General features: G+C 40.9%; 1 protein-coding gene across 3 annotated transcripts in view; it reads right to left on the bottom strand.

Annotated features, from left to right (window-relative positions):
- Positions 1-1,688: 1,688 nt before the first annotated feature.
- Positions 1,689-23,907, bottom strand: part of SPDL1 (spindle apparatus coiled-coil protein 1) — a 210,153-nt gene continuing 187,934 nt past the window's right edge. For all 3 annotated transcript variants that reach the window (XM_085617851.1, XM_085617850.1, XM_085617852.1), the window contains exon 12: positions 1,689-2,567. In XM_085617851.1, the coding sequence (XP_085473977.1) occupies positions 2,417-2,567 (151 nt within the window). In that variant the 3' untranslated portion in view covers positions 1,689-2,416. The remainder of the gene's footprint in view (positions 2,568-23,907) is intronic.

Raw genomic sequence — 23,907 nt, 5'->3', positions numbered from 1 at the left:
TGAAGAGGGGAGTCTGGTGAAGGGACTACTGCAGCACAAGGAGGTAAGGCTAAGAAAAAGCTGAAGGGACTATATTTAAGACCTCTTTCATAGGGCTTTTCCCTATTATTCTAGATTTCCTAATTTTCTCCTCACCAGAGCATGCAGAGATTTTCCGAAATAGGACCGGATTGATAAAAAACAAAAGTTTACCTTGGTTGAAATATAAACTTTGGTTCCATTTAAAAAGAAAAAAAGAAATAAAATATGGCTCCTTGATAGTAACGACTTGTAAAAAGCTCCCTTTATTTACAGAACTGATAACGACAAGAAAGGTGTTTTTACCACGAAGTTTAAAATTCACAGGGTACATAGATTCAAATAATGGTCCCATTAACCAGTGAAGCACTGTTTAAATAATATGTTAAACTCTAAGCTTTAAGTATGGTGCACTTGACAGATTAAGCAGTTGAGTAACATACCTGCCATGCCCATGTCTGAACTATTGGAAACATCGTAATAAAAGAGTTTGGCAACATCCTGATGTATTGCTGTGTAAAGATTACTGGTGGAAAAAGCATACGCAACAGCCCAGTTTCAATTCACCACCATGCATCCTTTTGGACCACACCTCTGTAAGGTATCTGTCAAGTAATTTGCTATTCCTCTTTTGTCCTGTGGCCATAAGCATTATACCCTCTCAAGGGCCAAGTGACAAATCTCCTAGATGTTGTTCTTTCTGTTGCAATAATAGTGCGCCTGGTTCTGTGAAGTAAGATACTAGTAGTATAGTTTACATAACTCACAACCTTGCTGGTACACATATAGGTCTCGAAGGATCAGAGCGTTAGGCCTCTTGTACTGTAAAAGTTTGCTTCTTGACTGTTTATTTGCCGGAGCAATCATTGTCTTTGTATGGCCCCCATTTAGTCAATAAAGCGTCTGTAGCTTAGGTCACCTGTGCTTACACGATCTAATAAGACCTTTTCTTGTTTAAAGTATTCAATATATTGACAGAAACTAATCAGTAGATGGCATCAAGCATCTGAGTGTCACCAAGGATCGTCATTACAATCATTACAATCAGGTAGGCACCAGGATTTTTTGTTGGGATCTGCTTCTTTGCCCTTCATGGCTTGATTCTGCCCAGCCTTGACTGTTAAGGATGCCATACAGTTCATGGGTGACTGTGAAGATCAATTGGGGAGGAGGGCGAGCAGGAAGCTCCTGGTTGGGGCATCTAGGACTGTACATATCCGTACCCAACTACTAATATAGAAGTTACCTAAATGAATAGCATAGTACAGCTTCTTTGCATATACTAACAGATTTACATTCAAATTGTTTTCAAGGAAAAGCAACCGGAACTAGATGGCAAGAATGTGTACAACATGTGAATCTACACAATACATTTAGTAAACTGTCTCACACCCAAGTCTTCCACCCTTGACAATTAAGGGGAGAAATATCGATTTGGCTACGTGTGGCGGCTCTCGTGGGGAATGTTTCTTGGTCACAACATATTACGCTGGTTGTTTTGTATTTACTTACCATGCAAAAGGCTGTTTGCAATGTCTGAACCTAGAATGGAAGTGCACTAGAAAGCTTGGAATTGTTGTAAGTGCCCATAAACCGCATCAACAGTTGCTAAATTAAGGTTATCCATGTGCACACCTGCTGGCACACAAAGAAATCAGCACGAAACATTATTGCATCATACTAATAAAGGTTATTTTTTTATTATGAACATAAACTACATACATAGCTTACGTTGATTATGAAACGGTTGTTTTACTTTAAAGTAAAAAATAAAAAAGATAATATTTCTGTTTACTAGCACCAATTCTTCTCAACCACGTAAGGAAACATGGTCTATGTTCAACAAATGGAATGAGGCTACATATATATATATTTTTAACATTCAACCAAACCAGGCTACAATATCTTTACAATATTCTATACAATATTAAATAAGATCTTCAAAGTCAGTGTTTACCACGCACTGCATTTTGAGCAATCGAGTTCACATTTTAATTTCTAATAGTAACACGTCCTTGGGTTAGCGGTGCACATATTATTTTGGAAATTCATGCCTTCCTTTCTTTGAAAGTTAAAGTGGCTTTGCAATCTTCAGATTTCATATCCATTTATAATTGTATGCATCAGTTCAGAACAATAATTATGAGCCATAACTGCCATGTGAGAGTCACCAGACACTGCTCGTGGGATCCGGGTTTAAACTGATGACCGCGTGCCTTTCCTGTACCGCGCGCCATCAATCAATACAAAAGCACGTTAACATGCGTGGCTTGTAAAGAGACATTTTCAAACAAATGATTCAAAACACCAACTAGAACACGTTGACGCCGAGTTTGTCCCATGTACCCTGTGAAAGCCACAGAGCTTCGTTTCTGACATCCGTGGGAGCCATTTCTCGTCACTGCTGAGGGCACTGGGTTGCCGCGGTTGGTTTGGAGGGCACGTGTATCACTGGGTACGCTTTCTGGCGCGTTTTCTTCTCTTGCCGTTTGGCTGTTATTCCGTCCTCTTCACATTTGATCGCATTTGATTCACCAGGAGTGACTGACCTACAGGTAAAGCAGTAATTCTAATTTGAAACATAACACTGAAATTCAGGTCTTAATAGCTAATAGCACGGTGAAGTCAACAAACACCGTGAAACACTTATTCATATACATAAATAGTGGCTAACTGAAAAGCAATGCAAAACACCTTGCTGGGCGACAATCATGTACCCTGGATGCTTTCTACAGAAAATAAAACTGGGTCAACACAAACAGTGGTTAGCATTAACCGAAAAGTTAGTATTAAAGGAAACCAAAACGGCTTGTGGCACGGTGAGCCATGTAAAAATAAATGTACATTAAAAGAGCTGCAAATTAGATACTGATAACAATATCATCTTTTAAATATGTTATCTTATAATAGATTTGAAGCTTTCCATAAATTTAAATAACTTTACACAAACTGAATGGTTGTCTTTTTACTCTGTAGGAAGAATTAAGTCTGGGTCTTGCTGGGAGTGATCGCTACTGCAACAGGTTACAAGCAGCTTTCAGTAAAGAATGTAAAAACAACAAGGTATTGTCCCCTTGGCCAGCTTAAGCAATGCAGACCATTTTGCTCCTTTCGCACACTGGGTACGGAACTTATGCCTCAAACCTTAATAGTGTGCACATACGTAAACCAGTCTTTACCAAAGTGCTATTTCTGAAGACAAGTTTGCTATAGATCAGTAAGCATCTAATGACTTGCATGAGATCTAACAACCAATACTGAAAGGTGATTGCTTCATATTTTCACAATTAACACATAATTTGCATTTATATTCAAAGATATACAGCCTAAGCAGTGATTTACAAGACATGCATGCAGAACAAGAAAACCGTAGAGGAGGATACAGCAAACAATATCAGTCATTGCTTAAAAACATCTTCAACTTACATTATATGCTTGGAAAACGTTTTCAAGTACATACTTAACAAACCAACATAACATCCTATTAGAAAGTAACTTGGAGCATATAGAAAAGATAATCTGCAGAGGTGACCTTTCGAGAACTGATTAGGCTCACGTTATTTTAGCCTTTGTTCTGAGGTGCAGGAACCATGAAAATAATATGCAAGGTATTACACATAAAAGGAACGAGGGTTGCTTATTGTGGCAGTGTTCAGTGTTGCTTACTATATAAATTACACTGCAAGCACCTAACCATTATAAAAATGTGAAATCAGAACAAAAATAGGAGTAGAGGGTAAATCAAATCATCAAAAGCAGCCGCGAACCGTACTCTGTATCCTGGACCTGTCACAGCAATGCCCCTACCTCAGTCAGTTTACCAAGAACATCACGGCAGGTCATCAACTACATGCAGTTGCCTAAATATAGAGTAGGAAGACATACACATTTGGTTTGGGAAACGGAGGGAACACGAGACGGGGACAGAGCTTTTGTAAGATCAAACAGCAAGGTGTGAAACCAGGGCCGGAGTGGGAACACAAAGCAGCCCTTGCAATTTACCCCCTGGAGAGCACTGCCTGGCCCCAGGGGCAGAAACGCTTCCTTGCTGCTTCTGTTACTGGGGGCCCATCTTGCAACACAGCTGCAAACCTGACCCCCACCCTTCGAGTCTACCGGGGAAACGCCCGCTGCCCAGTCCGGCCCTATGTGAAACCTGTACCTCAATCTAGACTAGGTGCCAGATTACGGTTTTTGTCGTACACCGCTGTGTCTTCTGTGAAATAAATTAAGAGTTACCACAACTGCATCTTCAGCATGTATGGCGAGAGCTGTTGCAGCGGACAAAAGCTGTGAGTCTGGTGTAACTGCTAGTGTGACCCCTACCACCATGCCCCGATATTTCATCTATGAGCAAGCCATGCCTTCTTGTCTTAGTTGCTCTATGTCCTACCCACTTCATTCAATCTCCCTATGCCTTGGGCCTAGTTTACATTGCTCCAGCTCCTACGCTCCCTGTCTCAATTATCCAACGTGATTACACCCACACCATTGGTTCTGGTAACTCTGCCATTCCGAAAAGAACCCATTTTAGCCACTTCCAAGATCCAAACATAGGTCCCGCAAAATTACCCCCCCCCCCCAAAAAAAAGGAGGGAGTGGCACATTTGCCATACGTAGCTTGCTACCCTGCTCAAAATAAAGCCATCTATCCTTACATACAGATCAAAACCTATTTATGCTTAGAGTACAGTAAATTTATGGCTTTCCTTTTTGCACTGAAATTGTATGGCGACAAAGAATGAAAGTTGTGGGATTGCAGAGTATGGTGCCCAGGAAGTAGGCAGTGCAGAGGTGAGGGTCAGAAATCGGCTGCTCCAACAGGCCTGAGCAGATGTTCCTTAACGCTCAGAAAACCATCTATTGAGTGGGAAGAGGGCACGGGGACACACTAGGCAGTGATCAAGACCCTAATACATTGCGGACCGCATTGCAGGGACCCACGCGGTAGCCCAGATGGATGTGTAGGCTATACCTATTATGCAGCGGAGATATGGGAATGGCCATCAAAACCTGCGGCAAGGAAGCTCAAGATGAACAGCAACTACAGGGTGAGCCTGGAAGAGGAGGCGGGGTCAGGTGAAGACTTCGCAGTTAAATAGCTTTTGGCCTTGAAGCTTACCAATATCCAGTAAATCTCATAGCCATAGAAGGAGGACGATCAGGAATCTGATAAGGGCAAAGCCCACTGAAAAAAGGGCAAGTGCTCTGCCAGCATGATCCGACTACCCTAACCCCACACAGTTCCATGAGCGCTGCCTCACTATAGAAACTTACTTTTGAGTCCCCGCTTGAGTTTCTCTGAGCTCACAGAGTCTGACCCAGACAAAAGACAAATAAAGAAGGACAGACACATATAATCGCCTCCTTCCTACATCATTAGCAAGCACGTCAAATTATTGTTGAAGTGAAGAAACAAGGGCAATCCTTTTAAGAAGAGCACAGAATTTTCATCTCCCATAACTTCTCACAGGACACTGTGAATAGGCGTAAAAGGTTCCTGATGCTACGCCCCTGCCTCAAGCAGTATGTTATTTGAAATGGCCTGTTGGACCAGGCAACGATGCTCATCCCTCATGCGAACAAGACCACAGAATATTATGATCCTGGTCAGCTAGAGGGTTTCCTAGACTCCCTTTGGAATTAGATATGGACATTGAAAGGGTAGTTCGTGGTACTGATATGCCCTTCAATCCACTGGATAAGATACTCTCGGATCAACGAACAGAGGAAAGGAAACAACTGGAAGAAGCGTAGGGAACATGGTTTACAGGGCCCAAATCGAAGTATCAGCAGAAATTGTTGCCATCCAGAGACCAGCCCAGTCCGCATAGGAGGATACAGGAAATGGGTACTCCATATCACATGAAGGATTAGACCCTCCCTCATAAATACACAATGCAGACACCACCTCAAATCATTTCCGTCTGGGCCTGTGGAGGGATGACGAACGACTGGATGTCCGACAACCCAGAAGACTAAAGGACGAGAACCCTTCTGTGTTATTCCTCAAGAGTCTCTGGGTTGGTTAATTCACATTCCCACTACCTCCAGGGCATAGAGATCTACTCATTATCAGTTTGATCTCAGTCCATACGCAAATCAAGTTTATACTTAATCATCCCCTAGCACCCACCATTTAGGTTACTCACACTCCCCACAAGAAAATATACTCACCTCAACCCCTCAAGGTGCTGCAAGACGCCCATTTCCAGGTTAGACGGCATCTCAAGTGCTCATTTGCAAAAGAATACAGTTGCGGTGTATCTAGACTATGAATTACAACCCCATCAGAACGCAATAGTATCCCTGAACATGAACAGCTCAACTTATTATGTCAAGAGGAAGTACATTCTAACTTACCTTCATTCTCTTTGATCTGAATAGCCCTTATCCAGGAGACTCGCCACTCGGACTTAGAAAGCCAGAAATTAAAACGGAACTGGGTGGGTAAAGAGTTTCAGGCTAGTACATCTAGCCAAGGCATGGTAAACGGAATCCTTAGAGTCCACACAGTATGGCGCGATCCACATTGCGATTATGCGCTTATTGGACCTATATTACATAAACTTTACTCATTGGATCAATTTATGCTCAAATTTAACATCAAACACGAGACACTAGGTACAATGTCTAACATTCTGCAGCAGCAGGTCGAAACTAAGACACTCTAGTGGGGACTTGAACTTGGTCTTAATCCCATTCTAGGATGAATCCGATCACCTGATGACCAGTCCTCACATAGACAGGGGGCATACTAGAGGACTTGATGAATGACTACTCTATTAGATCCCAGGAGAATGATGCACCAAAGGGAGAGATATTACACATTCACTTCACACGCATAGACTACATTTTAACTTCAGCCATGCTCCCTGACCATACAAAAAACACAGCTATTCAACCCAACACTGTCAGATCGTGACACCATACACCCTTAGTTAGAGCTTGAGGTAATAAAACCTCAAATTGTTCGGTGGCGATTGTACATGTCCAGATATAGACTCCCAGACAACCACAAAAGGCTTTCCTCTGCACATATTTAGAGGAAGATGGAGGTGCAGTCTTCTCACCTGGGATTCTATGGACAGCAGGCTAAACCTCCATAAGAGGTGAAATCATGTGAGACACTAGACATGCTGCAAAAGTGTAACTGGCTGGAAAGTACAGTCAAAGAACTAACAACCAGCTTCTCGGTCTCCCATTACCAAGAGGTGCTATGTGCGCTGCTAGCCACGGTTTCTTGGTAGGTGTGTGCATCACAAAATATGATTAGAGCGTTTACTGCATGAGTTCAGAGTAAATTGTTGGATACTGATTTACATCTCATTGAAAGATGGAAGCTACTTGGGAATGAGCAATGATTACACACATTAGACAATTCATAATGGTTTTGACGATATAAATGCTTGGAGATGTACCAGGACAGTGATGATGTGAAAACTCAGAGTGGTTAAACCATGAATGAGTTGTGTGGATTTTTCAATATGGTATACTCAACAGATTAATTTAGCGATAAAATCGTACACAACTAGTTTCACATTTCTGAGGAATTGTCAAATGTTGATAATGAGCATATACTGGCACATCTCTGAATATATTTTCCTAATTGCACATAAATGTTACAGCAGTTTGTGTTACATTTAGTTACATGTGCCCACAAAGAAGGAAAAACTTTTTTAAAGTTATTTTCCCCCCACAGGGGTATTTTTGCACAATTGCATTATGTTTCAAACAGCCTTTTAAGCGCAAGCTATCATTCATTCTGAAAGATGTGTTTTTTGACACTCACAATGGGTTTACAGTCGCCTTTCATAGTAAAGAACAAGTTATTTACCGTTGGTAACGCTTTCTGGTGGATACTCTAAGTAACTGCAGATGTTTTTCATTTACAATATCTCCAGGTGTCAGACTGGAGCCCTATGTTCAAGAGCAATTGTTCCAGCATAGCAGCAGGTGGTGCCATCGGAACTACAATGGTCTCACACAACCCTAGAAGAGACTTCATGGAGTCACCTATGGGCAGCACCAGTGCACTCTGACAAGAGTTAAGTCTTGCACTTTTTTGCGCTCTCAGAAGTGGATACCATGACAAATTGGAGGTGATAGTGTGCCAAGACTAACTAAGGACCTTTTTGCAGACACCTGGGTCTAATGCACAGAAGGGGAAAGGCGGTGAGGAATCTGCAGTTTACTTATCCAGTAGAAAGGAGTTACAGAATGTAAGTAACTTGTACTTCGGATAGGTATTTCTATTAGCAGATTTCTCACCTCTAGAATAGATGCCCAAGCAGTACCTCTCAAAAGTTGGAGGGTCTGAGGAGTGGACTCGCACAAAAAAGTTGTGCAGAACTGAAAAGGTAAAAAGGCCCTCTATGCGGACCTAATTGTAGTGCTCGGTGAGTGTTTGGATCGATGATCAAGTAGCAGCCAGACCGATGTACTATACAGAAAGACCTCATCAATGCAGTTGAAGTATGCTTTGGCTCTGGTGGAAATAGGCCATAGGCCCTCTGGGGCCTCTTTGTTGGCCATAGCACAGCATGTGTTATTGCACAGGACGATTCTACAGGGAGTCTGCTTTTGAACTGCCTTCCCCTTCTTTGCACGGTAAAACCCAACTATGAGCTGGTCATCGAGTTAGTATTATTTTGTGCCCTCAATGTTAACACGCATTTGCAATGCAATCAGTCTCGCCTTTGGGACCTTATATGTATTTAGCTATGCAGCACATTAGCCTGGGTGCTGAAAAATCTACTGTTCTTTAACATGGTGAAAGTAAGCACCAAACTGCGTGACACACCAGGTATGGGAACACATGGAGAGGAATATTGCCTTTCAGTGGGATATGGTATAGTCCAAAGCTCTGTTTTTAATATAAAATCAGGGCCTTCTGTGGTCATACCACTGAAAATATAAGATTTGAAAAAAATATTATGGTCTACGGGTGCTCGTAGAAGACATTTTCTATGGACTGGAATCTAGAGAATGCTCAAGTGATTCAGGTATTTTACTGACCTCTGCTGGTCGTTTTCCCGCAAGAAAGTCAAATAGAGGCAGTTGCCAAAAAAATTAAAAAAAGAAAATCCCTCTGCAGAAAGCAATTCAAGACAGTTAAATAGAGACAGTTGAACAGAAAAAAAAGTCCAAGCGGAAGACGACAAGTCCATGGGTTGATCTCCAGAGCCCACAAAGTACATACACATAAAAGTACATACACATACAAGTATATACTAATATATAAGTATATACTAAAGTATATACAAGAGGTCTCGAATGCTCGACCTAAAAATGAGGGCTCTCCAGGTAAAATCTCTCCTCCTCGTCAAGGAATGTGGTAGAGGGAAAAATGGAGGAAGGACAACCCACTTAGAATGGAAAGTGGCAATGCAACCTTTGGTAGAAAGAAATCCCAAGTTCTCAGCACCAATGTGTCTGGAAAGTGGTGTACGAAGGTTGCACTGACAGTGCCTGCAGGTCCTTGACAGGATGTACAGAAATTATAGCGATAAGAAAAAAACGCCTAGATGGTGAAGAGAAGCTGTGCATGGGATTGGACAGCATGCATATCAAAAAGAGAAGGACCAAATTAATGTCTTATTAAGGCATGACGAAGGACCTTTGTAGAACACATACCTCAGTTCATTTAGGAATCTTATCACAAAGGGTGACATAAAAAGGTTGGTCAGGCAAACGTAAAAAGGCAGGAAGAGGGCAGACATGCCATCTTGAATGTGCCCACAGTAAAGCCTTTCTGGGCAAAAGATAAAACTAACATGTGACCATCTGATAGCTTGGTCTACAGAGGACAACGCCACAAATTTCTCCCAAAACAACAAGTAGATGGATTTAGTTGAAAAGCGCCTAGCCGTGGAATCACATCCACTACTTCGGTGGGCAGGTTGAAATTGTCACTAATCAACTTTAATGCAAGAGGTGTAGATTATGGAGTATTGGGTACAAAACCCTGCTGTGAGAAAGTGCCTCTTGACATGGTTAGCCCTCACTTTTGACCTGGTATTTGATGTGGTTTCGATTGTAGTGCACAGAGTCCCTGCCAACAAGGTTCCCTGTGCCAGTGCTTCTTCCCTAAAACATATCCACAATTGTCAGCAGGCATATTCGGAGATTGTTCTCCCTAGCATTCATCAGACCTGCCAGACGATTGGCTACCAGGGATATTCCCTATTGGTCCAGTCACTTTCAAAGGCGCAGTACCTACAGGAACAAGATTCAGGACAGCAGGACATCCTGCTTGAGTAGTACCAGATGGCAGTCATGTTGTCAATCAGGATCTGTATTGACCTTTTCATGATGGGCAGGAAATGCTCTCAGAGCGAGCCCGATGGTACAAAGCTCTGAAAGATTGATATGGAGCATGCATTCTTTTGGAGGAAAGTCTTTTAATGCCACCATGTCTAGGATGGACCCCATGAAGAGAATCCTCTGTGTTGGTGCCAGATGGGACTTCGGTAGCCAATGGGAAACCCAGAAGAGAGATAATCATTTGGAGGTGGCCTGTGACATACTGTGGCAAGTTCACATTGTGCAACCAGTCATCTGGGTACAGGAATACATGCATTTCCAATCTCCCACATTCAAGGCCAGCAATACTGGACTCCACCACCACCACTACTACTACTACCATCACCACTGGACCATGATGGCATAAGGTGGGGCGTGAGAGAAGGGAGTCAGTGTTTTTGAGGTGGCAGAGTACAGCAGGCACTGGTTTGGCTGTTGCTGGCAACCCTCTGTCATGAAAGGAGCTGTACATTTGTAGAGGTGTCCAGTTGCGAAAGTAGCCTCTACCAGGACTGTTGAGCTCAAGAATAATAACATTTTCTGTATGCTGGTTAAACTGACTTGCTGATGAGGACAGGTCCTGTGAGTGAGCTTGAAGTGTGTACGGGAGGAGTCTGCCTTCTCACTACAAACCTGAATAACATCAAAGGGTATGCCCATCAGGGTGGCTGGGTCATTTTCTGAAAAGCACACAGAATTTCAACAGGGTTTAATGAACAGTGTTAACAGCAATGCCCACTGACCTGGCTATTGTATGTGCAGGATCAAATCCAAACTTCAGGATCTGCTTTGCAGTATCCAAGCCATCACTGATGAAATCTAAAAATGGCTTCTTCAAGTGTGCCAGTAGGCTTTCAATCGCTAGTTGAACTAATCACCATAAGGCATGGATATAGCAGCCAAGTTGACCTGCGACCTTCTCCATATGAAAAGTAAGGCTGTCCGATGCAAAAATCTTCCGGACTATGGCGTCCAGTCATTTTGACTACCTGTTCAAAAGGCCATAGGAACGGCATTTGAGTTTAGTTATGAGGAGAAGCCTGCAAACCCACCTCTCTGGCAATGAATTAGACACTAAGAAAGTTGTGTCAATAGGAGAAGGTCTACGTCAACAGGAAATTTTTCTATGTACTACCTGGCCTGAGAAAGGGGTTCTCTCATGCAGCTAGAACAGGTTCCAGCAGAGCTTTATTAAAAAGGAAGCAGGAGTTTAGCAACTGAAGGTGGTTGAAGATCTCTGTCAAAATATTAGTCTTTGGTCTTTCTGAAAGCAAACTCAGCTCTAGATGATTTACGGCTTTATGCACAAAAGTTGGTAAGGAAAGAGACTTCCACTGTCCGGCCCCAGAGGGATACGGAATGTCTTCTTCTGGAGAGGTATCCAGACCACTGTTATTCTGGAAATCAAGTTAAGGACCCATATCTGAGTAAGAGTGAGGAAGACCACTAGTGACGCCACGTTGAGTAGGTGGATTTGCAGCTTTTCTGGATCAGAGTGAAGCCCGGGAAATATTAAATTAATAAATCTTTAGGGAGGTGTATCCATCAGAAACATTTTTCCTCTCTTTCTGCTAGGTCCTACCTCTTTGTCGAAGCGCAGGGAAACCCTCTCTGGGTAGCTATGCGCTATGTAAAACCTCACAATAATAATAATTTCAGGAAAGCTTTTATTTCAGAAGCATTCAGAGATCTTCATGTAACTTGGACACCTGATCTATATTTAAAAAAATAAAAACATGCTATGAAGGGGACAAGGTTCTGTCACTAGCAAAAGACCAGGTAACTGCATCTATTCTTGGCATGATCAAGCAGGAAATGCTACTCAATCACTAAGAGCAGTATGATTCAATATAGACCTACTGGCAAGTGCCAAAGATAAGCTCCTTTTCCCTTTTTCATGAGCCTCACAACTGCATGAACAACACACCACTATCAAAGGGGCCAGTGCTTGTGTTCACCACAAACTAGGACTGGGTACTTTTGCGATAAAAAATGTCCCCTTAAGCCTCACTGACTGGGTGCGAGTGGGCATGCAGTCAAGGTAAACTCAAAGAACTTTGAGTCTAGATACAGTCCAACATAATTATCACAGTTGGAACAAAGATTTGAATATCCTGCCAGAGATGAAAGTTTAAGTAAACAAATAACACTTTAATAATATAAATAAATGTGTCAATGCATTAAAAGAAGAATTGGAGGCCAAATGGTAAAGCACAGAAATTGCAATGAAAAATAGGCAATACAACAATAACCTAGAGGATTGCAAGCATCCAAAGTCTCCTAAAAACAATGACTACAATGCCAATATGGTTACTGTAATGATGGGATGGTTCAAGAAATATTCACAAACATCTAATTTTTAAAATGTCCTCTTTCCTACTTTGGTGTTCCCATCAGTGGCTAGACAGTTAGGGGGACCAGTGTTGTTGATGAAAACGGAAGCCAGTTGGATGACCCAAAATGATTCCCACCCACAAAGACACAGGCCCACAAGGACAACATTGTGCAAGCCCACAAGCACAAGCCCTCGTTAGTTAGCAGACCAACTAGGTGGCGGACCTTAGCACCAATGGTAAAAAAGATAGGAAAACAAAGTACTAGAGTCCACACTGTTCAGCGTGTAGCATGAGCAATTGAGCATATATTTACTACCTGTTGGACAGCAGCTCACTGTCAATAAGTCAGTTAAAAAATCCAACTAACCCCGTTGCAGCAGTTTGCTTTATCAGCCGGGGTTTTGGGAAGGAAACTCTTTACACTTGCCCTCTTTCCAGAATGTACCATTGTGGCCACAACCTACTTGCAGGTGGTCATGTACAAGCTCTTGGAGGGTGGACGGGTCGTTCTCAGTGAGCTACATTAATTCACTTTGGAATCATAATTATCACAAATATGCTCATGGTAATCTAAAGGTAACACTAGCAACACTTGTACCTTGACCGATTGCAGTCTCTACCCTGTGCTTAAAATAAACACATAAGGACTCCAATTTGCTCTTGAATTAGTAGACTGGGAAAGACCAGTAGGAATAACTCCATGTAGCAGGTTCAACCATAATTCCTTCCACCTGCCTGGGACTTTGCACTGTTTATTAATACAAGGTGGAAAAGCCAAAGGAGGGCCCCCCTTCTCGGGCAAACTCAATATAAGCGGTCCCTGAGGAGCACCATATGTTTAGTGTAAAGAGTCCCTGACATCAATGGCTCCACAAACCCACAGCTAGTAATTAGTTCGGTTTGTCTACCCATCTACTTTAGATGCTTCTCAGATGTTCCACCCTATAAATTAATTTTATGTTTAGTGGTAGTCTGAGTTCCAGGTGGTACACCTATTGTTCAATAATGCCTTCAAAGGTCAATGGATTAAAGCTCATGTACTGGCCACCTCATTGATAACATCTAGCAAACCTCAGCTTTTCCTAACCTGGTCTTGATTTCTACTTGGGAGCAAGAACAACAGTTTTATGTATGGTGTCAACTATTTCAGTAAGAGATGTACTCTGGGAATGGTCAACACTTTGTTGCTCTTAATTCACATCAAATATGCATATATGTGGATCTTTGGATTATCAGTGGGCTGCCATACATCAATTGTACATTCCTCTCTATTCTCAACCTTGTAGCAGTCTAAAAGGTTATAGTAATTTACTAAATAGCACCTTTTTATAGGAATTTATTCAGACAATATTACTTATAACTGTGCGAAGGCTACTTTTCTTCACTTTCTTTCTTATTCTCACAGTGTTTTGGTTCTTAATAATGTGTAGAATGTGCACAGTGAGGTAATGAAATCAGAAACATACAGCCCAAAGAACAGGCAACAACAGGATAGCGCAGAAAGATGTCAGCAGCAAGCAGAGGTGAAGGGAATTGAGTTGGACTTAAAACATCAGGGGGCGCCTAAAGCTTGCTCCTGTTATCATCTACATGCATCTATAGAAGCCACATTAGTAAGCACTGGGGAACAACAAGAGGCAGGAATAAGAATTGCTCTCTATTTCTCTAAATTGTTTCCATTACCAAATTACCTAAACAAACAGACGTCATTTTTCGGGGTGTGGAGGACACATAAGACTCTGACAGAAGCGTGGAGGGAAACACGCATATTATGAGTTATCTTTTTACTCACCAATACCCACTAGACAACATACACACTAGACTCAACAAGTTTCTGGTTGGGTTGTGCAGGATGTGGGACACAACATACAGAATATTTGAGCTATAAGTTTTCAGACCACGAACCATTGTTGATGTAAATTAGCCTAGACGATCTTAGGCTGCATATTTCCACTTTTTTTCCAAAGTAAAGAGCTGCTAGACTTAAATCTTCCGCTCCAAGGAGGGAACAAACATAGAAAATTATTTCAAAGAAATTTAGGGCTCTGTAGATTGTGCGACTATTGCACTTGATGCAATTATGGGGGTACAAGAGGGAACAGGCATAAAGCCTGCCTAAGTCATGAAGACGATTAGCCATCATAATCTGGAAAAGGAAACAGAATAGTTGTTGGACGTGGCCCTTTTTGCAGGGTTATCCCTAAACGTTTTGCCATCCTCCTGCATTTTATATGACCTATTTTTGTTGGCGTTAGGACTCTGGGACCTTTACCACTGCTAACCTGTACTAAAAAGTGCATATGCTTTCCGTCTAAAATGTATTGGTGATTTGTTTATCCATCATTGGCATATTTGATTTACTAGTTAGTCCCTAGTGAAGTGCACTAAGTGTGACCAGGGCCTGTAAATCAAATGCTACTTGTGGGCCTGCAGTACCGATTGTGCCACCCACAGGAGTAGGCCTGCAAACATGTCTCAGACCTGCTACTGCAGTGTCTAAGTGCAGTTTTGAACTGCCATTTCAACCTAGCAAGTGCACCCACTTGCAGTGTATTTAAAAGATAGGACATGTACTGGTGTCTTTTACATGTACTAATAGTGAAATACTGCTAGTTTTGTTTTTCATTATTGCAAGGACTATCTCTTCCATATAGTAACATGGGGATTGCCTTGAAATATCTTCGAAGTATAATTTCCCATAGGGAGCAGATGACGATTTGGAGTTTGGGGTCTCTGAACGAACAGTTAAAAAATACACCTTTTGGTGAAGTTGGTTCCTAAATTGTGTGTTTGAAAATGCCACAAGTGGATCTTTTCTTGCTTAACCATTCTGTGACTCTGCCTGTCAGTAGAATCCACGTTTGGGCTGGCTGACAGTTGGGCTCTTGTGCATTCATTCAAGACAGTCGCACAGAGGGAGATGAGTTGTTACCTGCATAGCCTATTGAGCCATTACCAGGCTGATGAGCCTTCCTGAGTTGGAGGAGTGGTCACTGACACCTGTATAGGACTGTGCCTGGTCTCACGCAAAGCTATCTCCACTACCCTGTAGTGTGTATAGAGCCAGGTCAGGGAAAGGCAGGGTCTTGTGCGTTACAAAGACTTTCCTTTGAAGTGTGCCTACTTCAAAGGCAGAAAAGTATATAAGTATTGGACATCTGACACCCCAAAATCAGAACACTTATTCACTGAGGACATTCTGCCAGGAAGAAGAGCTGGATGCTGCATAAGGGACTATCACTCTGCCTATTGCTTTGTTGTGCTGGGCTGCGGCTTCTGTCCTGGGAATGAAAGGATTGGACTTTGCTTTCTACATCCTGCTTCCACAGTTCTCAAAGGGCATGTGTGTGCTTGCCTCCTCTTAAAAAGTCTCAAGGCCGGGGGGGGGGGTGGCGTAGTCTGGCCACGGCACAAGATGGCCACCTGATCCCGGAGCTCCGCACTGTGGGGAGCCCTGGACAGCGGCAAAGAGCCTTTTAATTTCTGGATGACACCCTTATCTTAGGGGGAAACGTTGTGTGAACAAAACGGCTCCACAACGCAACGTTCATCGAAGCTGAGGAATGCTTCTTTTGCCGGAAACGGAGATGTGCCTCACCCCGGCCGCGGCACTCAGGCGATAAGCTGATGCACCTGTCTGGGCTTGCGCTTCCCTTTATGAGGTGCGCAGCTCTCTGCTGACAGGAACGCCTGAAATAGGAGTAGGGATTTTGCCCTCTAATTCACAGGATTGGCAGGTTAAAGAGGTGCGACGGGATGGTAAAGGAAGATGGATCTGGGTAAAAGTAAAATTGGATGAAATAGTCCTGAATTTGATTAATTACTATGGCCCAATAGATGACGATACGGTGGCCTTAGAGCAATTGTATCTGTTGATAGCACAAATGGAAGGTATATTATTATCGGCGGGGATTTTAATTTTATTGAGAATTTGGGACTGGACACATCCAATAAGGCGAAACGACAGTTAAAGCCTAAAACCACAAAGCTAATAAATAGGCTAATAGAAGATGTTTCTTTATCAGACCCCTGGAGGCTGGGGCATCCCGGACTTCAGCAGTATACCTGCTATTCAGCTAGATTTAGATCAGCATCCCGTTTGGATTTCTTTTTAGTAGATCGATTGGTTGCTAATGGGCTTACAGAAATACTTTCCAACTCTCTCAGACCACTCTTTATTTTCATTTATATTAAGCCTACGAATTACTCCGAAAAACAGGCCCAGGTGGCAGTTCGATAAAGCTTTATTGCAAGACTCTACCTGGATAACAGAAACTAAAGTATTTATAAAGGAGTTTTTTCAGTTTAATGAAAATTCTGCATCTATGTTCATGATATGGGAAGCATTTAAGGTCACACAATATCATATAAGGCCAGAATAAATAAACAAAGAAAAGACAAGATTCAAGCATTACAGAAAGAAGTAGAAAAAGCAAGACAAAATCTCGATTTAAATACTACGGAGTCTACTTTTAGAGTTCATCAGCATGAATTAGCCAAAGTAAAGGAACAGCTGAAGGATTTTTTTTAATTGGAAGAGATATCTGGGAGTAGGGCTTATCAACAGAAACTTTATGAAGAAAGTCAACAGATTGGGAGATTCTTAGCTTGGTCCACAAAAAGTCAGAAAGCAACCCAAATAATTCCCCAGGTAAAGAATCCCTCAAATGGGATACTAACTGACGATAAACAAGCTATTTCAGAGGTGTTTCTATCACATTTTAATCAAATTTATGCGGAAACGCAGGGGGTAGATGTTGCAGATTTGTCGGGTTATTTTGAATCTTTGGATTTACCTCAGATACCCTCACATGGTTCTGAGATATTGAATAGCGTAATCGGGATTACGGAAATCCTAGCAGTATTAAAAAGTATGCCCAATGCTAAGGCGAGTGGTGCAGATGGAATCCCTGTTGAGGTTTTTAAGGCATTTCAGGAAGAAATCCTTCCTTTCCTGGCAAAACTGTTTAACCAAATAAAGGAGGGTTTGGTTATCCCAAAAAGCTTTAAGGAAACTGTCCTAGTAATTTTTCGTAAAAAAGATAAAGATCCTAGCGATCCCAATTCTTATCGCCCAATAAGCCTATTAAATACGGATTATAAAATATTTATAAAAATCTGGGCAAAAAGAATTGCCCCATTTGTACAACAGGTGGTACATGAGGACCAAAATGGTTTTATTACGGGCCGATTGATGGCAGCTAATACATATTTCTTAACACAAGCCATTGATTACTTTTCCACCAATAAGTTGGAGGCGGTGGTCATGATGATGGATGCCGAAAAGGCTTTTGATTTGGTAGATTGGAGTGCTTTATTTTTTATTCTGGATAAATTTGGATTTCCGTTATTTTTTTTAAGAATGTTAAAGGAACTCTATAGCTGTGCGGAAGCCAAGGTTGTTATAAATGGAGAAGAGGCCGGCAGGGTACAAATTAAGCGTGGCACACGTCAAGGCTGTCCTTTATCCCCCCTTTTGTTTTCCCTGTTTATTGAACCTATGGCTGTCAGGCTGCGGAAGAGTTTGTTGATTTTGCCTCCAATGGAGGGGATGGCAAAAGTCAAACTCTATGCAGATGACATTATTTTATATCTGAAGGCCGGGGGATCTAATGTTCAAAACGCATTGGATGAAATACAGAAATTCACGCAGGTGGGGGGTTACAAAGTAAACCAAGCAAAAACTGAAATCCTTCTTTTTAACTCCACTTTAGCGGATATTCCCGCTTCTATTGTCATAAGACCACCGCATCCAATTAGATATTTGGAGATATACGTTACACAGGATTTTAGCCAGTTGTTCCCTCTGAATTATAATAGAATGCTTATGAAAGTGAAAAATTTATTGGACAAATGGACTCTGCTTAATTTATCATTAATAGGACGAATTTCGATGATTAAGATGTCGATACTTCCATTGCTTATGTTTCTTTTCAGCAATCTTCCGCTGAAAATTCCGAGTTCCTATTTTAAGGAATTAGATCAAATGATTCGGAAATTTGTTTGGAATAACAAACAACCTCGAGTGAAATTAGCTACATTACAACTGGATGCAGCCTCAGGAGGTCTAGCTTTACCACATTTCTCTACATATTATCAGGCATCATTATTAGATTTGTTTTCTCAATTGGCTATGGAAAATTCAGTATTTGATAATTTTATATTGGTACAGATGTTGAAAGAGAGTGCTATAAGGTTGCCAAATTTTTTACGACTGGCAACATTGCCCAAAAGGACCAGATATAAAGTGATCTCATCATTAGTAGAAAGGATGCAGCTCTTCCTCAAATTACGAGATATCCCAGCATTTCATGCTTTTACTTCTATAGAGGACTGTGCAGCAGGTGGTCTCTTACTATCTAGAGGCCTTCTTCAACAGTGGCAAGAATTGGGTTTTAATCGGCTTGGAAATTTCTTTAATCATGAGACATTAATAACTTGGGAAACAGTTCGGTTACAAGCTAATTCTTTAACAACAGCCCTCTCTTTGAGCTTTTACCAGTTAGTTAATTTTTTAAAACTTCATTATGGAGCATTGAATAAAATGTCAGAGCAAATTGTTAGGCAAAAAGCGAATAAAATGTTGGGGATAGGAGGCTGGTATCGGCTACTGCATCAAAAAGCTCATTCAGAAGAGATTCTGTTAACAGAACTTCAAAAAATGTATGTAGAGACCGGCTGTAAGTTTAATATAAGGGAATGGCAACAATTTAACGAGTTAGCAAAAAAAGCACTTAGAGGGGCTAATTATAAAAGGATGAATTTTTTATCTAGATGGCGCGCCTATTATACACCTCTGAAACTGCATAAGATGTTCCCAACAAACCCAAACCAATGTTTTAGATGTAATATTCAGGATGAGGGTGGATGGGTACATATTTTTTATGAATGCACTAAGCTACAATTTTTTTGGGGTGAGATCTTTGATAAGATCTCATCATCTTTGTCTTTGAATATTCAACCATCGGTTATGCTGGTTTTATTTGGTACTTCGGGGGAGGTGAAAGGACTTAAATATCAGCAGTATTTTATATTCATTGCCATAGCTGTGGGGTGATCATTAGTCCTACAAAATTGGAAAACAGATAAACTACCCAAGATCGACCATTGGCTTAATAAAATGAATAGAACTTTTAGGTTTGAGGAGGCCTATGCGAGAAGGCTAGGAGCAACTAAAAGATTTAGAGCTATCTGGCATGAATATTCTGTACAGGTTGAGAGGGAAGGAGAAAGATCTTAGTAAATAAGGTACTTTAGAGTCTCTAACCTCCGCACAACCAAATAAGCCAGGTCAGATTAACTATATTAGTATCATGTTGGTGATAGTAGAAGGGCAAGGTGACTAAAATCCAGTTTTAATATTATGCACTTTATTCGATAACTGCTGCTATGTTTCATCCTGCACTTTAAAAAGCATCTATTTTAGCTTTTTTTTTATGATATCTTGTTTAAGAGCTGCTCTTATTAGCATTTTTGCACTTTGGATTATTGTCTGCCCCTTTATCTTTCAAATATAAGAGCCATGATACTTCTTGGCTGTTTTACTTAAGCTTTTAGTACCTGTACATTATTTAAGAACTTCTAATAATTATATGAAGGTCTTTTTTGGTATCAATGCTAGCTAGATATGATATTTTTTTATGAATTGTTGCTTTAAAGTAGCCTTTGTTTATATCGAATTTACTCAAGTCTATATCCTTTTGGTTTAGAAATTGCACTCTCAATAGCTAGTTACTCTGCTTTTAATTTTGGGTATAGTATAGTATAATAATAAGATAAGCTATTTCTGATTGATTATGCATAATCTTGATGATGTCATGTGTTTTGAATCCATAATTTATGTTTTACTACTTTCTTGCTCAAATAAAAAAAAAAAAAAGGAACGCCTGAAATAAGTGTGAAGAAATGTACGCGGCGGTAGTGTATTGAAACAAAAGGGGCTGCCTGGATATTTCCACAGCACTACTGTCAAGCACCTGAGGTAACTGAGGCGATTTTACCCTTCTGTTTGCCGCCTCGGGTGTCTTCAGTGAGAGTGAACAGATAACTTGTTGCAACATTGTTGCCCTATAATGCTGCTCTCCTGGGCATTTTTTTTGTTCCCAAAGCTCCCCTGAATGTCTATTGCACTGTTGAAGGGAAGCTGCCTGAAACTGAGCCACATTAGAACCGCAGTTAACTGTTACTAATTTGAACAGCGGATAGTTGGTGGCGACATTGTTACTTTACAAGGCTCTTTCTCGGAGTAACTATCTTTATTGGCAAGCTTCCCTGAACGTCTGCTGCATTGTTGAGGCAGAACTGACTGGAACTAGGGTGCCTTTGAGTTTGTTGTGCTGCTGTCGCCTATTTAGAAAAGCACCTGAAAAGATTACACACTTATAACATTTTGCCCTTCGTATTTGATGAAGTAATAATGGACAATTTATAACAGCATTATTACTTTATAACGCTTCTTTTTCAGTACCCTCTTTTTTTGTATTAAATGACAGGAGTATGCTGACTTGCCGATTTACTAATTTGAAGCATGCCACCTGGAGCTATAGGAGACTGAATTAATTTTCACTGCCTAATATTGATTTGAGGTGAGGTGAATGATATATTCTGTTATCAAGTGACTAGAATGCTTGAGGTGACCTCTTGTTTTGCCAGGAGGTAACAAACCAATATAACATTATCGAGGTGAATTTGCCAGTCTGGGCTTCTATCACTCTGTCTGATTACAGGCCTGTTTTTACTTATATTATACCATACTAGCTCGTGCTTCTAGAACAGTTACATGCACCAGTGCTCCTCTTGACGCTACTCTGAGGTGATTTATGTGTGCAAATAAGAAATAACGTCACGGTTGTGACGCCTTTATTCTACTACGAAAGGCCTCACTTAAGAGGTTCACCGAGCTACAAAGCAAGTAATTACCTGTCAAAGACTTTTACACAACGACGGCCTGAATGCCTTCTGGAAAAGCGGCTAGTAAATCTTCAAAACAGCCCTCCTATTCTGAAATCCTAAGCCACAGTCGCTCCGTCTCAGAAACTTGCAATACTAACTCCACAGCTCAAAAGTTACCTAAACTTATGACGGTGTCAGCACCAGACTCTACTATGGAACTAATACTCCAAGAGATTACTACTGTAGGACGACGCCTGGAAGTAATGGAGACGTCTATTTCTGCTCTTGCAACAGACGAAATCCATACGGGCTGATATTGCGGGATTCCAAAATCGGCTTGATGGTCTCACGGAGTGTAACTACAGTCGAGAATTGTCTTCATAATATATCAGACCGAGAACTTTTCTTCCTAAGAAGCAAAGTGATAGATTTGGCAGATAGAAATCGTCGTGATAATGTGCGCTTCTTTGGATTTCCAGAAGGAATAGAAGGATCAGATTCTAAGAGGCATATGTATGAAACTATTTTCCGTTCGCAAACGCTGCGAATCGCAAAAAAACTGCGTTTGCGAATGAAAAATCGCGAAACGAGATGTATGAGACATTTTCGCATCACAATATTAAGGAATTGCGAAATTAGCGATTCTCTATTTTGCGATTCCATTTAAGGAATCGCAAATTGCGATTCCTTAAATGCAATGTATGAAGCACAGAAAAAGTGCAATTTGGCTGTAAGGAATCACAAATGACCATCAACTTCAAGTTGGAGGTAATTTGCGATTTATTTGAAAAATTCACTTTTTTTGCATTTTTTAAAGTGCCATGTGATGCACAACCATGCCCTTAGGGCATGTATGTGCGCCACATGTGTACACATACATATTTCAGGGGTGCAACAGGGTGTCCTTTTGACACCCTGGCACCCTTGAAATTGCATTCTTATTTTGCGATTCTCAAATTGCGAATCGCAAATTGAGAATGTCTTCCCATTCATTCCTATGGGTCTCCTAGCCCATAGGAATGAATGGGAAGGTATTCCTTAATTGTGATTAGCAATTTGCTAACCGCAATTAAGGAATGCCAAGGAATCGCAAAACATTTGCAATTTTTTGTTACATCCCGTTTTGCGATTCTCAAATAGCGATTCCCTAAAAATCGCTATTTGAGAATCGCAATTACGGTATTTGATACATATGCCCCTAAATCCTTTCTTAAAGCAGCTCTCCCAAAGATTACAGGTCTCACTTTTGTGCCGCCATTAGAAATGCAAAGAGCACACTGTATTGGTCCTCCTAAAGGAGGGAGGAATATACAACCCTGTACACTTATTGTTTGCTTTCTGAGGCACGAACAAGCTCGACAGTTAATCATAGCGGCTCCTACACATGGTCCATATATATGAGAGTCATGAGATTTGAGTATCTGCAGACTTTTCAAGAGAAACAAATGACCTCGCTTACGTCAGCTAGACATTAAATATGGCCTTTTGGAACAAGCACAGCTGCAAATTACTAAGGATGGCATATCCAAAGAATTTTCAATCAAGATGATCGTAGACGCTTCTTGAACAGCATTTCTTCTCAACAAATGGAATATACGGACTCCCTACCAGAGGCCCAATCTTAATTATCTTCACCAACTTCTAAAAAAAATTCCCGACATCCAGCGTAACCCAGGTTGTTCCCAAAGTAGGGGATGAGATCTAGATAGACATATACGCTTGCTTGGAAATCGAGCTCAAGTTCTTCAAGCAGTAGTTGCTCCGATGCAGGAAAGAGACAAATCACGCACTCCACTTAAGCCTCCTCCATCACCTGAAGACGATGTTCCTTGAACTTTTATTACCTAACTGTTGAATCTTGACGATCAGATGGGAGAAATATACCCTACTGCCTGTTGAAGTCACGACCTGATGAGTATCTATATATCCATTTACTCAATTGTACATTACTTAATGTACAACATCCATACTATACTCTCTAATATATTTTAATTTACTCCTGATCTTTTCTCATCTCCTATCTTTTAGTATCAAAACATATTATAGTTTACTTATGTTCATGCTCAGAGTGTTTTTAAATCATTTATCCGTTTGTACTGTTATTATTGCTACAATATTTTGATATGCTATAAATTAAGATTCGGACTACACATATGAATTACCGCCTTAAGGTTATTCATTATGCTCTTTATATCATTTTCTCTTACTTTCATCTTATATTTTTTCTTCTCTTCCTAATAAGTATTTTTGATAATATCTCCTTATAATGTTTTGTTTTTGTATTATTCAGATATGCTGTTATTCAACTAAATCAATGTTTACATTTTTGTTAATGTTACATTAATGCTGTTTCACT

The sequence above is a fragment of the Triturus cristatus genome, chromosome 7, assembly GCF_964204655.1.
Source record: "Triturus cristatus chromosome 7, aTriCri1.1, whole genome shotgun sequence".
NCBI lineage: Eukaryota > Metazoa > Chordata > Amphibia > Caudata > Salamandridae > Triturus > Triturus cristatus.
Note: the sequence above shows the minus strand (reverse complement) of the source record. Positions and strands in the feature narration are given on the sequence as shown.